Source organism: Triturus cristatus, chromosome 4_1 (assembly GCF_964204655.1).
Source record: "Triturus cristatus chromosome 4_1, aTriCri1.1, whole genome shotgun sequence".
Lineage (NCBI taxonomy): Eukaryota > Metazoa > Chordata > Amphibia > Caudata > Salamandridae > Triturus > Triturus cristatus.
In genome coordinates this window covers 784859638-784876206 of record NC_140585.1, presented here as the reverse complement: position 1 = coordinate 784876206, position 16569 = coordinate 784859638, and the positions used below count along the sequence as shown (strand labels likewise).

Below are 16569 nucleotides of genomic sequence, written 5' to 3'. Positions count from 1 at the left end.
TTAGGGTATACTCCTGCCATAGATGGAGTTTAGCACGTTTTCTTATCTTTTTGCACTTGAGTATGTGCTGCACATTATAGATATATATATATATCTCAACCTCAACTTAATAGTTTCCCCCATTTCTTTACATGGTTCAAAAGAATGCCTACAAATCATCTAGGAAAGCATTAACAATATGTCCTAATCCAGTTTGGCAGGGTACAGTGCGCCTTTTTAAAGGTAGGTACTGTATTAAAATACAGAGCATTGCAGTGCCAGTGCGTTACCGCCCTAATCCTTGTTGATTTGCTTTCATTTTGCAGAGCTGCCCAAGTGAGGCAGGTGAGGGAACAGGAACTTCAGGTAGTGATGCTGGCGAGGGAAACAGGGACGTAGAAAGCTGCTACATGAAACATGGCTAACTAGGAGGTATAGCAAACAGTGTGTAACTGGTGGGCGCTGCTCATATAGGAGCCACGCCCAACCTGTCAACTTCTCATATGGTCCGCTTGTATCTTCTTTTGCAGCATGGGATTGGCCGCTCCAGCCATCCCATGTGATGGGTCTGCATTGCCCTCCGCATCACATGGCTGTGTCATGTGACGTAGAGGCATCGACACGGCAGCAGACCTAACACCCTCCGTGTGTGGAGGTGTCTGATGCAGCAGTGTTCCAAAACACTCATTGCCAAATTGTGGTGTCCAGTGTCCATACCGAAGACAGGAAACAGGCTGAGAAGAGGTAACCTTTATTCCGACACCTTAGCCACCACCAACCGTCAACTCCACTTTGTCCCTCTCCACTTCTCCATTCCATGCCATCATACCATTCCACAGCCATTATTCTATTTGTAGAATAAAATAGTATGCCCCACTAAAACAGTATGCCACAGATTGTTTCAAGGTGGAAGACTTTTTGAATCTGCAGGGGTCCTGCTTGAGTAGATCTTAGCTTGAGAGAGCTCCTGGGATTATTGCCATGAGAGAAACATGCATTAGCTGAGTTTACAGTGTCTACTACTCAAATCAATTCAATGTAGATAAATTATACACATTTCATGAAAGGCTAATCTGTTAGCTAACCAATATAGTCAATCTGAGGTGATGCGATAAATGTAACAACAATCTTGTGGTGTGCTTGATCAAAGTCAACACATTGAGTAATGCTCAAGTAGGGCCAGACCCAGAATAACAAAAACACTTGCTTAATCTGTACACTGGTCCTATACTTTGAAACAGTGCCACATCCAAACCCAAGCATTAGATCCTTCTGAAAATATATTAGGAGGGATTGTCTCAAAACTTTAAAAATAACACTACCTAATTTTTGTTGTACAAACAAATCCTTGAAAAAAGGAATACTTGCCAAAGTGTTTGTTCTGAAAATAGAATGAAGTAAGGGCAGTGTGAAGGGTTTAAGGATTGGGTCAAAGGGTACATGATATTGGAGTTAGGGTTGGACTCAGAAATATAGGGTTAAAGGTATGGGGTTTGAGGTACAAGGTTAAGGGCATAGAATTAAGGATTGGGGGTGTAGAGATACAGGTTAGGAATTAAGGGTTATAGTTTGTGTGTATGGGGTTAAGAGTATTTGATGTAGGGTTAGGAGTTTGGTTTATAGGGTTAAGGGTGTGGAGTTGGGGGTGTAAGGTATACAGTTTTGGATACTAGAATAAGAGTCTTGTGCTAAGGATTTGGGGTATAAGTGTTATGTTTAGGGCTAATAGTTAGTGGTATAGGGCTTGGGTTTGTAGGTTATAGAGGTTAAGGGTATGGGTCGGGTTAAGGAAATTAGATGCAGGATTTAGAGCGAAAGGTTAGTTATAAAAGGTTTGTAGTTTGGAGTATAAGTTTGGGGGTATGTTTAGGTGTTAAGGGCATAGGGTTAAGGTTATGTGACAGTATAGGAGTTTTGTTTTAGGGTAATGGTCAAAGTTAAAGGGTTAAGGGTTTGGGGTATAGTGTTAAGAGTTGCGGCAAAGGGTTAACCATTAGGATTACATTAGTTTAGTGTCAGCATTGGAAATGCATTCAAGGTGTTTTGATGATTTTTACAGTTCTCTTTAGTCTAACTGTTCAAAATAGAAAAATTAAAGCGTTGCTTTTTACAGTAACACTGCACCAAATTCATTTCAATAAAACACACTACAATTTTAAAGTGATGCAATTAGATGTATTAACAGATTGATTGTATTTCTCAGTAAATATTTAATTAACAATGTACAGCCAGGTTGGCATTTCTTCATCGAAGAGAAGTAGACCATTATTCATAATTTTGAGAATAGAGTTTTCATTGCTGGAATCCACACAGATCCCCAATTGGAAGTTGCCTAGAAGAGGATTGTTACTGGTGTATTCTAGCAGGCTGGCTACACATCTTTCAATAATCTTTCAAAAAAATAGGGAGGTCTGAGACGTGTTTGTAGTTTGTGATCTGTGTTTACATTCAGTTTTGTAAGCAGGGAATGAACATGCACTGATTAGGGAGGAATTGATCATTTGGAGCCATAGGGGTTAAAGGGCATCAGAGGGATAGTTGGCTACAGGAGGTGGTATGGTATCTTAAACAAACTTCAATGGCTTTGTTTTTGCGATTTTTTTGTTTTTTAGCATATCTGTGGTGAATACATTCCAGGTGGCAAAGGGGTTTTTCTTGGTTAAAGCTGGGTTTTCTGTGTCAAAGGAGGTGATAGGCTCGATCAGTTCTAACCGTCATGATCGCGCTTGAAAAGTGTGAGGCTAAATCATTGAATTTGAATTTTGTAATGTAAGGTGGGGCATCCTCTGTGGTCTGATGCTGGTGATGTGGAAACGTTTTCTAGACTGGTTTGAAACATGTCTAATTGTAGATTTCTAGAAGGAATATTTATCATAGCATTTGGTATGTTTATATTAGTTGCTGCCCATCTTGAGTTTGAGGAGAAGGCAGAGGTGGAAGATGATTTTCTCCTTCTTTGTGTCAATGGATTATTCATATCTAGTTCACCTCCTCATTATACAATTTTAAGTTTTGCTTGGACTTTTTAAGGGGGGGTACAGTGTTTGGAATTGGCTAAATCATTTGGCAGGAGCTAATTTGTCGATGATAGGAAAAATCTCACATTTGTATCCTACACAAACTTGTCTGTTCGAGCAGTGAGCTCCGCTGGTAGTTTGATTGGGTGGACCATGGAATCTATGGCATTCTAGTCAGTGTGTTTGAGATCTCTTAATCACACATGACAGAGAAGCAAATCATAAAGAATAAAGCAAAGTACTAGCCCTAATAGGTGGGAAAATCTATAGAGATTTTAATACTGCCCTCACACACCCGAGAGTGTCATGCTTCATCATAGGGCCGCATCATACACCCAGGTGCAGACCAACACCTTGGGTGGAGCGCAAATTTTTTAAGAGAAAGAAATGATATATGATGAAGTCGAGTGGTGAGGGTACAGTATAAAAGACAAATAGACAGGATAAACACAGCAATGAAGTCCTGACAGTACTGAAACGAATAGTCTCCTAAAGGAAGGGACCAAAGAAAAGTGCAGAGGAAAGAAAGTATAAAACTGTCTCGAGGTTCACCCTCAATTTTATTCCTGTTAACCTCGGGCAGGATTAAAATAAATGATATGGGGTATCAAGGGCAGGTAACGACCCCGTAATCCCCACTGCTAAAACCAACATGTTTCTGCCAGTATTCTCTGTGCCCAGCCGGGTCACTCTGGCATTCGTCAGGGTATAGGTCCCTTGTTGTCTGGTCTCACCCACTATTTGGGTATATATTACCTTGATACTCGGGGTATTGCATAGCAGTGGGGATTACGGGGTCGTTACCTGCCCTTGATACCCCATATCATTTATTTTAATCCTGCCCGAGGTTAACAGGAATAAAATTGAGGGTGAACCTCGAGACAGTTTTATACTTTCTTTCCTCTGCACTTTTCTTTGGTCCCTTCCTTTAGGAGACTATTCGTTTCAGTACTGTCAGGACTTCATTGCTGTGTTTATCCTGTCTATTTGTCTTTTATACTGTACCCTCACCACTCGACTTCATCATATATCATTTCTTTCTCTTAAAAAATTTGCGCTCCACCCAAGGTGTTGGTCTGCACCTGGGTGTATGATGCGGCCCTATGATGAAGCATGACACTCTCGGGTGTGTGAGGGCAGTATTAAAATCTCTATAGATTTTCCCACCTATTAGGGCTAGTACTTTGCTTTATTCTTTATGATTTGCTTCTCTGTCATGTGTGATTAAAAGTTTTCTGAGGGAGTCAGAGATAGCCTCGCCCCCTTTCTTTCCCTCGTCTCTCCTACGTTGTGTTTTGTGTTTGAGATCTCTTCAGTTTCCCATTCTGGTTTGAGGTTAAACATGTGAGGGAAAATTTGAAGTGGAGATTAGAAAGGAATGCAGAGATGACCTGATTGTTTGGTTGAAGGGAGAGTGCAGCTTCAAGTAGGTACTTCTTAGCAAAGATCAAGTCCAAGGTAACACCTTTTTTGTGTTCAGTAGAGCTGCAGCACTGGAACAGGTTGTCAAGAAAGAATGATTTTAATGTAGATGAGTGGCATTATTTCTCCATTGGAGATTGAAGTCACCGAAGACAAGTTGTCACATAAAGGGCTGAGATGGTCACCTGCAAAGTCCTTGCAGCTTCTGGGAGGATGGTAAAGGATATTCAGCCTTGGCGTTTCCATGTTACGTTTTCAACATCAACCATGAGGCACCGGACAAGGGAGGTATGTAGTAAACTTGTCACTTTGAATTTGAGTGGAACCTTGTGTATGGGTGTGCTGCCTTACCTCTTCATTCTCAGTTCTGTCAACGGGGATAATGTTGAGGCCTAAAGGTACAAGGATATCAAATAACAGAGTAGAATCTGGGGTGAATTAGGTTTCAGTCAGAGCCAGAGCATCCAGGCCGTGGGCCAATATGTATGTGGCATTTGAAACAGCAGACCTACAGTTTAGGAGGAGAACATTGACATGGTGAGTGGGTGCAGGCTCAGTGGTATGAGTGTGTAATATTCTTGAGATTGCTTGAGCAAACAGATCTTGTATTCTGTTTTGGTCACCTGGTTCATGAGATGGTAGTATCACCATATGTGGGGTGATAATTTAATTTTTGGAGTATTGTGAAGTGGTGTGTTTACTGGAGTGAAATGATGTACAGGAGAACTGAGGGTGGGTGGTTGGATAAGCTAAAAATGGGGTGGGTTTGGTGAGCCAATGGGGGAAGAATACAGGTGTTTTGTTTAGATGGGGGGGGGGGGGGGGAGAGGATATATGGTTTGTAGGTCTTGAATTTATTTAGTTAGGTGATCCCGTTTAGGGCTTATAATTCGAAGTTCACTTGAGCAAAATGGGAGTAGATTTATGTTAGGGATAATAGGAGGTGTTTGTAGTGTAATAACCGGTGTTAAGGCACATTTCACATGGGAATCAAGGCTCACGTGATCAAGACCTTTACAGGGGAGTCCATCTCAGTTCTGCTTCCTTGGTTTAATCTGGATGAGTTGAGGGGCAGGTTGGTAGGAGATGGTGTAGGGTGGAGTTATGAATGATACAAGACTACTATGAATTTTTGCAGTAAGGTCATTGAGGACAGGTACGTTTGAGTCTGTTGAAAGGAAAGAACTGTTAATGGGAATATGCGCCGAGCCAACAACCATTTTCTGATGTCTATCAGTGCAGAGATTGTTTTAAGTTTGGTGCTGAAATGCTGGTTACATGCCATAGGGGTGAATTAGTGAAGGCGAAGATCTCAGGGGCTAGTGGGCGCTGAGGTGGTTGTGTCACAGACAACACTGAATGTGGCTGTACTGTTCTAATGGTGTTACTTCTATTCCTGGCAAAATCTTTAAACTCCTTAAAAGTGACAAACGGTGTAGTGCAGGATTTATGTCGGAGGACTAAATTGTGATCTTCCCATTATTGTATAATTTCAATTTAAGGCTACATTCTCAGTTTTGGTAACCAGTACAGGTCAGTTTGTTTCCTGTAGGGAATCTGTCCAGAAGGGTGTCATTTGTAAAAAAAATTAATAAAAAATAAATAAAAGGGGGTAGATCCGTTTTGATAGAGCCCAGCTCACTGCGATATTTATCACTGATCCGAGTTTTGGGGTTTACGAGCAAGGCGTGTTTCTGTTATATTTCATGGTGGTTTTGGAAAGCACAATAGGGAAGAGAATCTTTGAAGTATTGTTGCTCATAGCCTGACCCGATAGCGCAATCTATTTGTTTTTGCTGATTTGGCATGTTTAAATTTGTTGTGAAGCACAAAAAATACAAAGAGAGTAGAAACACAGGGAGGGTGGATCACATGAAACAAAATGATATGGCGCACATTACATGGAGTAAATAACACGGAGCAAACACATGGAGGAAAACATGACAAATTTCTATGGTGCAAAATGATGCAGTGATCATTGCATAAAGCAAATCACATGGAGCAAAAAGATATAGAGGAACTTACACAGAGAAAAATGAAAAGGATCACATCACACAGGGAAATGATCTTTGAGGTCAACAACATAAGCACCGTCCAAAACTAGGACACACAAACGCAGACTTTTTTCTTGACAAGGCCCAATTGTACAGTAGTAATGCTGAGCTATGACAAATGAGAGCCGATAAATATATTTTAAAATAAACTTTATTTAAATGATAATAAATATAAAGGAATATACACATATAGAAATGTTCCAAAATTAGTTTCAATGTGGAATTTGTTGGCACAGTTCACATTCTCTTACAAACAAGTTATGAAAAGTGGATTACATTTTTTACAAAGGCATATAATGCAGTCAAATTACATTTTGTATTCCAAAAGGATGACGAATGCTGTATGACAAGTGCACCATAAACATATATGTAATGCTTTAAAAAATGGTACTAAAAATTATCGGACTTTCATGTAGAAGTACATGAAGGTCTTTATAAAATATTTAGGTTTGCACATAGTTTTGATCAGCACGTTGTAGAGATATAGTGGTTTATAGAATAGGGAGTTAAAAATATAATTAAAATGAAAATAGGAAATCTCAAATATGCCATCATCATAACTTTTCCACAGATATTAGGTATACCACGTGATTTACCACAGTACGGGTTTCATTGTCCAGTGCTAGAGAGCTGTATGATTGACGAACAATCAAATGGGCAACTGTGCGAGAACCTAACTGATGGGCCATGAGCTTGGAAGAAAGACAGTAAATTTTTAGCAAGAATAAAAGTAATTGTTGAAAAATCATTATGTGTATGTGAATGACTGCACAGGCATTCATTTTGGTAACTGGTTTTAAAGTGTTCAGCAAACTTACCACCTGTTGCAGCAGAGGGTTTCTTAAAAACACTTGGACAGAGAACGTTTTGTTGCAGACTATTACATTCTGCGCCTTTCTATTTTTCTATCAGCATGTTACAAAATAGGTAATTTATTCTACGAGATATTAGCATTTTATTTCATTTGCTTAGGTTAAAAACATCCCCATGATTGAAAAAGCAGTCGACAGTACCCGACTGTGTGGGAGATTAGGGGTTCTGTGGAAAGACCCCAGGGGCGGACTGTGTAGGAGATCAAAGCAAAGTATCCCACTACCCCGCCCAACTGATCTTTTATAGAAGTTTGTTTCTTTAATAATGAGTATCCTTCAAGCTACACCCTCCAGTAAAGAGAATGGGTGAATGGTTGGAGCACCACCGGCTGCCGGCGCTCTAGCATCTTCCAGAGTGACAAAAACTACATCATTAAACTCTGGTGTCCTTCCTGATGGGCACCTGTCACTCAGAGTGAGGCTACTCCGAACGAGGACTGTAATCAAGGGTTTGATGACGTTCTAGACACTGACTGCCTTGCAATAACCAGTTTCGGATCTTCCAGAAACAAATTAAACCAAACTTTTCACCCTCAGGTGCATCTGTACAACGGAAACACTGCTGAGTTTCATGAGCATATTATATGCAGTGCTGAATAAACAACAGTGACACAGTGGAATATGTATATGTAAACTTACACATGCATACATATGCATGTATATATTATTGTCTTACCGAAGCATCGAAATACATTTAACAAGTATGGCAAGAAAGGCAAAAGTGGTTGGCACAGAGTTACACTATTTGGTTCAATGGCGAGGCTGGGATTTGAAGACTGGTCTCATGGTTCTAAAGTCAAAGATTAAGCTACTAGGCAGCATCTCATGTCATTTCGTAGTATATAGGTTCGCACTGTCCTTGCAAAACCCTATTTTTCATTTGGTTCTGGAAATTTTTCTTCAATACTTTTGTGTCAAAAGCATCGAATGCAATAAATACTTCTTTCAGCATATCAAAATAGTGGGAGTGCCTAAGAAGCATGTCAACACAACAGGACAGTTCCAACACTTCTCTCCCATACAGGCTTCATTCTGCTTCTTTCAGGCAGTTTCCGCAGCCACCTGGAATCAAGTGCACATTTATGAGTGGTAACAATAGAGAAGGAATGTGCCTTTAGACCCCCGCTTGCACTGTTGGCTATAAGCCACTGGTAAGACCTCTTCAATGTCTAATGCAACACCAATTATACTTTGTTTACAAAATTGTCCTTTCAACCAGTGCCCTTGGTTGAAAAGAAAATACAGTAGTTCTAATGATGATTCATTGCAAATTGCAAAAATATAATTTCATGATACTGGAGGATTCAGCATTATATTGCTTACCACATCTCCAGACTGATTTTCTATTCTGTAACCTATGAAGAACAACCTGGTCAAAATGTAAGGGTTGAAATTAAAGAGAACATAAATGTACAATGTAGAAGAGAAAAACATAATTGTTAAAGTGAGATCAAATCTTCCGATCATAAAAAATGCATTGTGGTATTCCCATTCTTCTTTAGATTCATACGTTCAAATGACTTGAAGGCACATTTCTATCAATCGGCTGCAATTCAGCTGAGCTAATCAAGAACTTTCAGGTCAACTTGATGAACACACAAACGAGGATAATGTTTTCCTCAAAGCAGATCCAGTCTAGAACTCTAGGGTGTTCCATGTGATGGGATCCTTTCTCTGCTTTTGGAACATATGTCGAGAAAATCGTTTACTGTGACTAAATATATTTTTCAAAGGCTTTTGATGTGCACTTTGAACCTGAAATGTTTTCATTGGTATCATATTTTGGAAGTTCAGAGTCCAACTGAGCTGTCAGCCCCTAAAATTCTACTCAAACTTTTGTCGGAATGCCCCATCAACTCCTTTCAAGATTTTGTCAGCCACCTTTCCCATCTTATTTTTCATGACTTTAAGATGACTCTCATGCAAGAGCTTCTGTCTGAGGTACTTCTCTCGCTTGATCTTGTCTCGGGTTTCCTTGGAGGTGTCCGGAATGATGTAGGCGATAATGAACTTCACAGAATATACAAAATGCTGATGAAATTAAAGAAGAGATTGTAATTAGTCACTCAGTAATAAGGTACAATAATTCATGCATGAGTGAAGTGCTTCATAAATCTGAACTAAGCAACACGAAATTGGTACCCTGGCTTTGGCGGGCTGCCATGGGGAGAGGGAGATTTGGTGCTACTGAGGAGCGCAAGTGTAATGGCTGGTGTATGAGTGACCAGGTAAATCCCATTTGGTTAGGTGCTGGTCTGATTGTGGGTTCCCATGAATGCATTGCTTTAAGGGTGTACAAGGAACATTTTGGATGTGTAGGACTGAACCTCTGTCTTATTTCTTAAAATTCCATAGGAGGGACTGATACACAGACAACAGTGACAGAATTACATCTTGTGAGGAGTCTGAATTTGGTGCATGAGGAAAACCTATGTCATCCTAAGCATAAGGGAGGATAAATGGGACAACTATTAAACATGTACTTTGTTGGAATAATGTGTCATTTAGGATTTGAAAAGGTCTGACACTTGTGTACATATAGGAAAGCACCAGGTGTGATTGTAAACATGTGACCAGTCCAGACATCTGGCCTGGTTTTAAAGAGAGAGAGTGTAGGGACGTTTTCCACATGAAGCAAGGGAGAGATTGCATGGAGTATCCATGGAGACAGTGGCTCCTACCTCAGTGAATTTGCATTGGGATACAGTGTACCTGCACAACCTTGCCAGAGCTGCCACAGCCAGTGTGGCCAGTTCTGATGAGTCGAACACATGGATTAGTTTCAGTCACAAGTAATTACTCTGGATCACATTCAATCCCATCAGTTTGTAGCTTCTCCATACTATTAGAGGCAGGGACCAACCACATGCAAATCAATCTTGGACCTGCAGCGAAATGGATGATCCAGACTAAACTGCTAGAGCTGGACATAACCTGCTAGGAAGGAAGGAAGGATGGATGTTGTCAATGGACATGGCCGAGCAGTGAGTGACAAATTTTTTTTTTTTTATTGCATATAGTTAATTAAAACCATTACAATTTGTGTTAAAAATCATTGATTTGTCAGAAACAATAAATTATTGGGAAATGTCCTTTTTTCAAAATTCTACATTCATCAACGTATGTCAACAATAATCTGTGTATAAATTATTTCTCTATTTTGTCCATCTTTTGACATATGTCTAAAATCGTGCTAAAATCATAGGCAGTGTTGCAATTTCACAATACAATGCCGTCGCTCATTGTTGGCAGTCATCAACTTTCTTTGTAATGATAGTGTGCGAAAAGTGCGAATGCGCGTGGGTCCTCGATGACGTTGTTAAAATCATGTGTTTAGCAATGGTTGTGTGCTAAGTGTGCATAAGTCATCAAATACTTGACTGAAGTCATGTGCAAAGTGCAAATGTAAACTTAATATTACAAGACCTCCGGTTATCAGTCATATATTACAGGGTTCAAAGTTTTGTGCAAATAGCCGGTGTGGTTAAAAGCTGTATGCAAATGGCATATGTTCTTGTCATTATGCTACTACGATATACCTGTGAACACTGTGTTTGATTTTGATAATAGTTGGTTAACTTTCTGCAGAAATCTGGCTGCCCTACATGAAATCTGTAATGAATGGCTATTTAGTCGTGGCATTATGGCTGGTCGACAAGATCTAACTTGGAAGGAACGGGATGCATAGAGTAAATAATGCCTTCTCAAATGGTTCACAGCTGGACAAATAAGGGATTCTTCCGCTTGTCCACAAAGTCTGCAAATCATGTATGGCCATGATTGTTTCCATGTTGGAACCTGGTCTTTTGATGTAAATGCTCCCAATCTGGCCAAGAGTAGCTGATGCTGGATTGATGGAGTTATATGCAGGACAAGATATGGCTGGGGCGATCGAGTCTCATATGTAGATAGGACCATACAGCCATGTTTTTTCTTTGATAGAGCGGCTTTCTCTATTGTCCAAGCCTTTTGTTTTGCAGCGTTATTGACAATTTTTTTAATGCGGTAAAAATATAACCAGTGTCCCAGGCGTCGTGCATGTCTAGCATTGTTAGTGCGTGTTTGAGGACGGTGTGCCAGACTTTTGTTCCTTTGGGTTGGTTCTTCATTTATGTCCAACAATACCCCAACAAGAAATCCTCTTGCGCTGCTTTTAATTTCCAGCACATTTTTGTTATTGCAGCTTGTCTGACGGGATGTTGATTTGATAACCCGAATTCTAAGCGAATTTGAGCTTGTGACGTGAATTGCGGAATCCGGAAAATTCGTTTGAATAAACCTGATTGTTGGAGATTCAGGAAGTTGGCGTCTTGACCTTTGAATAATTCGGAGCCGTATGTAAAGGTCGGAAGAAACTTGGCAATAATGACTTTTAGTAGGTGCGAGTTTGAAGGACACTAGTTTCAGTTTTAACGTGTTTAATGCAAAACGGAGTTTGTTTGCTTGAGCTTTTCTGAAGTTTAGATGTTATTTAAGAGAGAACCTTTTGTCGACCACTACTCCCAGATATTTGTAGGAGTCACACTGCTCTATTCGGTTTCCTGCTGCGTACGACTGGTATTTTTTCCTATTTGGCGCTGTCTTTGCTGAGAAACACACAACCTTAGTTTTGTTCAGGTTCAAGGACAAGCCGTGGTCTTCGGTATATTCGACCAGTTTTGTGATCGAGCGCTGTAGGCCTGCTGGCATCTGGCTGCATAGAATTATGTCGTCTGCGTATTGCAGGCTTCTTATTTTACATCGAGCGATTTTTGAGGGGTCCCTTTGAACTTCTGACAGCCTCTTGTCCAGGTCTGCGGTGAAGATGTTGAAAAGACTGAGAGCCAGCACGCATCCCTGCTTTAGGGCGATGTACGTTGGAATCCTTGCCGTGGTACATTCGCCGTTACCCAGTTTTATCTGGACCCATGTGGATGTGTACAAATTGACGATGGCCCATAGTAGTAGTGGCGGGACGCCCCAGTTCGCCATTTTTTGCCACAGCAGTTGTCTTGGTACCATGTCAAATGCAGCTTTTGGGTCAATAAAGCAGGTGTACAGTTTGGTGAATTTTCGCTTGGCTTTTTCAACCAAAAGATTCAACGCAAGAAGGTTACACATCGTGTTTGTACCGGGTCTGAAGCCTGTCTGTGTGACTGGGACAATCTTGCTAGAAGTGACCCATTCTTCCAAAGCTATAAGAAGGTTTGATGCATAGAATTTTGCTTCTACATCGATTAAAGCAATTAATCTGAAGTTCGCCGGGTCCGACCTTGCACCCGCTTTAAAAATTGGAAGCAGAATGCTGCCTCTCCAAGATGCTGGCACGCTGTTATTTTGGAAAGCATGATTGAACAGTGATGTAAAATAATCTGCCCAGAATGATCTATCTTGTTTAAATAGTCCATTCGGTAGGCCATTTGGACCTGGCGCTCCGTTGGATCTTAATTTTGTTATCATTTCAATCTGGTTGGATTGAATCCAGTTTTCCTCAAACTGATTTTCTTTGTCATCATTTTTTGGTTGATATGCAGCATTATCTGTATTCTTATTTTGGTAATTGGTGTTCTTGTCTTTGTGGTTTTTAGTTAGATGGGCTATCCAGTCTGCATCTAGGATATTTGCGTTATGTTGACAGAAGGATCCGTTTGCTATGCTATTTATTTCCGCCCAGAATTTTTTTGTTATTTGATTTACTTGTTTCCAGTAGTTTTAGCCAGATTTCAGTTTTTCTTGTTTTCTTTGCCATCTAAACCTCTGTTTTATAATTCTGTCTTAACTGATGTATTTGTTGCTTTTCCCCTTCACTGGTTGTTAGGGCATTTCTAACTAATTTTCGTATTTCTCGGTTCAATGTCCTTTTTTTCACTGCTAAGGAGCCTAAGAGCTCTGTTAGTATTTTTGCACGTTGATTGCTCCCTTGATGTCTGTTCTGCGATGATAATTTGGAAATCAGCATCGTGGTCATATTCACCCAAATTGCCCAGGGCTGTGTTGAGTTTTGTACTTGAGTGATCGATGGTAAATTTTTTATATAATTCATTATTTCATCCATGTTTTTGCCATTCCACGCAAGCCTTTTTAGATTGTACGGGCTAGAAATTTCGGACAGATCATTGCTTTCTACAGCTCTTCATGTGTGAATTTGAAGGTCAATTGACTGAGGGCTATGATCGCTCTCTAGTCTGTGTATTATTTGATAGCTTGAGATCTTATGTAATAGCTCAATGTCCACTATTGTATAGTCTAGGACAGAGTGTGTCTGCTTAGATATTCTGGTCGGTTTTACTGGTTGATCTTGTGGAAAGCGACCGTTTAGGGTTATCATTTCTGTCTCAGCTAATATTCAAGCACAGAATAGGCCTTAGTGATCTTTTTGGGGGAATCTTTTGCCGATTTAATTTGGTTTGTTGTTTCGGTTGCACCTGGTCCTCTTGAAGTAAGAGCATATTAAAATTGACTGACAGCATGATTCCTGCTTGCGGGAAGGTTGATTGCAATGATTTAAGCAACAGTTTGAGAGTCATGATTTTCTCTTGTTTTTCTTTTGGAGCTGGATGAATGTAAATGTTACAAATTATTAACAGCCTTTCCTCTTTGTTATGCTGCAGGCGATTATGGGGATCTTGCAAAAGTAAGATTTTTATACATTGGATCCAGGTTTGTCCTAGCTCGATCTGTTCATAGGACCATGGTAGGTTTGTGCTGAGGTAGATTGATAGACCGCCGGATGGGCTGCCTGATGTTTTACCTTTTGTGGCGTTTTGCTGGAGTTTTTTAAAACTTTTTTCCTTACTATGCCTGGACTTTCTCAGTCTTTTGCATCCTGTTTTGTTAGTTGGTTACTAGGGTTTTGTTGCTGCGATTTTAAAACTGCTGCCTCGGGCCCTGGTTTGTCGTAGTGTTGTTCGTTTTGGAGATTGCTTCGGGTCAATGAGTTATTTGATGTGTCTGTCTGAGTGTCAGGGTTTGGTTCTTGAATTTTTCATTCTATACCGGAGATGTGTAGTGCGAGGGCTTGCAGGAGATCTACATGCAACTGTAGTTTTTCTGAGTGTTGGAATAAAGCTGACAAAATTGTTTCCATTATGTTAATGAATGGGGGCCATAACGTAGTTTGTGAGAGTGAAAGATGGTCTGAAAGTTGGTCTGTCGGATTTGCGTCCAGTTGCAGGCTGTGGCAAGTGTTGTCTCCTGGTTTGATCATGGTGCTATCACTGGGGTCTCCTATCGGGCTTGTACTTGGTTGAACAATGGGGCCCTACCCCGTTCGAGACTTTGTTAATTGTTCTGTACTTGGGTTAACTACGGGTCCATCTCCGGATTGTGTCTTTATTGGGGACAGTGACGTGTTGTAATCGCGATTGTAATCATAGAGGAGTCCTGTTAATGGCTTGTCTTTTAGTAGGTCTTTTGGTGTGAAGATAGGAATTTCTGCCATCGGAGTTTCATGTTTTAGCCCAAATGGGCTTATTAGGCACTCTTGAGTTCCTGATGCTAGTCTGGGAGGGGTTGCCAATGGTCCCCCCAAAGACGGTTGTTTTTAAAGTCTTTGGGGTGCTGCAACTGTCTTCCAGTGGAATATTGATTTGCGCTCTATTCATGTCTGATGGTGTTTTGGATCCAGCTAAAAACAACATATTTGTGGTTTTATCTTGAGGTCTCGATGTTCTTTTCTGAACTCTGAAACTAGGGGAAATTAGGAAGTCTGTGATTTTCGAATTCCTTCCTACTAGCTTTTTATTTGACGTTGGTAACGCTGTTGGCAATGCTGTGGGCGATGATTCCGGATTTTCTTTCAATTGTGTCGCTTTGGTGAATGAGACAGAGTCTCTTCTGGTGTTTCTCCGACTGTTTTGTCCGGCTTTTTTCTTTGGCTTGACCTCGGTTCTAACTTTCCCAGCTCGCATATCACAAGGCTCCCGGTTCTCTCACTTTTTACGCCTTCTTTTGCACTTACTTTGCTCTTATTGCTTTACTTTTTGCTTTGCTCTTTTTATTTTACTTCCCTTGTTTTACTTATTTCTTTCTGATTTGATTAGTTGTTTTTGTTTTTGATTTGTAGTTGAGTTAATCTGTAGTTGGTTTAATTATTAGTAGGTCCTTGTGGCACTTATGGTACTTGTGGCCGATATGGTTTAGTTGCATGGTCCTTAGTGTTTTCCTTTGAGAGGTTCCGTGTGGGAGTGGAGGTGAGAGTTGGTTTGGTGAGTTTTGAGTGAAACTCTGGGGAGAAAATGCTGGGAGTGCGCACCAAACACACTCCAAGGGCGAGCAGAAACATGAGCGGGGCACTCAAGACTTACCACAAGCCGCATTCAACCTAGTTGGGCCGCTTCCGTGGTCAACTGGGCTGAACACTCAGCGGCTGCCACTAGAAGCGGCCACGCTCTCTGCACTCTGTGCTCTGCAACTCTGCACACTTCCCTTCTCTTCTCCAAACTCCTCTACTCACTCATTGATGATGACTGGCTGGCTCTGACTAGCTCTAACTGCAACTGTGTCTGCGACCTCGCAAATCCTCTCATGCCAGCCATGAGTCAGCAAAAGATTGGTCACATCTGCTGAGACCTCGCGCTTTTCTTTTGCTGGGGTCAGGGGCCTCGAGAGTCAAATTGGCTAGAATGGCTCAGGAAGGCGGGGGTCTGGGTGTCGGGGGCTCCCCGCTCCATGCCGACTGCCTTTGCACCAACCGCCGGGGGTCGGTCCGGGCTGGGGGCCTGGGAGCTGGAGGGAGCCGAGAGCCGAGAGCCTGAGGCGGGGGGGGGGGGGGAGGGGGCAGGGCAGGGGAAGCTCCTCACTGCTCCTCCGTTCTGCTCCAATCTGCCTGCTGTTCACCCTCTGTCCACCGCTCGCTCACGCTCAATCTCTTTCTGTGTGTGCCCCGGAACCGGAAACGATTGGCTCAGTGAACCTTCTCCTTTAAAGCCTGCATTCCTGTCCGAGAGCTTCCCTTCCAGTGAGTAACTTTTGCATGATTAAGTGAGAGTCTGCATGGGAACGCCAGTTGGTGAGAGGTGAAAGTGTTCTAGAAGATTTCAGTAAGGTTTCTGTTGGAGTTCAACGCTTGTAGGTATGCTGGTCACGGGGTCCAGCTGCAAGGGTCTGGCTCTAAACCTCCTGTCATTGGGGCAAGAGAGGCCTTAGCATCAACTGGTCAGTTTTGGAAGGTGGACAGAACCTATGAGGACAAAAGTATTGTACAGCCCAGCGCTAGGCAAGATCAGAGGCAACAGTGAGCAGATT

General features: G+C 41.4%; 1 protein-coding gene across 2 annotated transcripts in view; it reads right to left on the bottom strand.

Moving 5' to 3' along the window:
• Nucleotides 1–6605: 6605 nt before the first annotated feature.
• The window catches only part of ANO6 (anoctamin 6), a 422710-nt gene continuing 412746 nt past the window's right edge, over nucleotides 6606–16569 (bottom strand). For both annotated transcript variants that reach the window (XM_085653360.1, XM_085653359.1), the window contains exon 20: nucleotides 6606–9375. In XM_085653360.1, coding sequence (XP_085509486.1) covers nucleotides 9169–9375 — 207 coding nt within the window. In that variant the 3' untranslated portion in view covers nucleotides 6606–9168. The remainder of the gene's footprint in view (nucleotides 9376–16569) is intronic.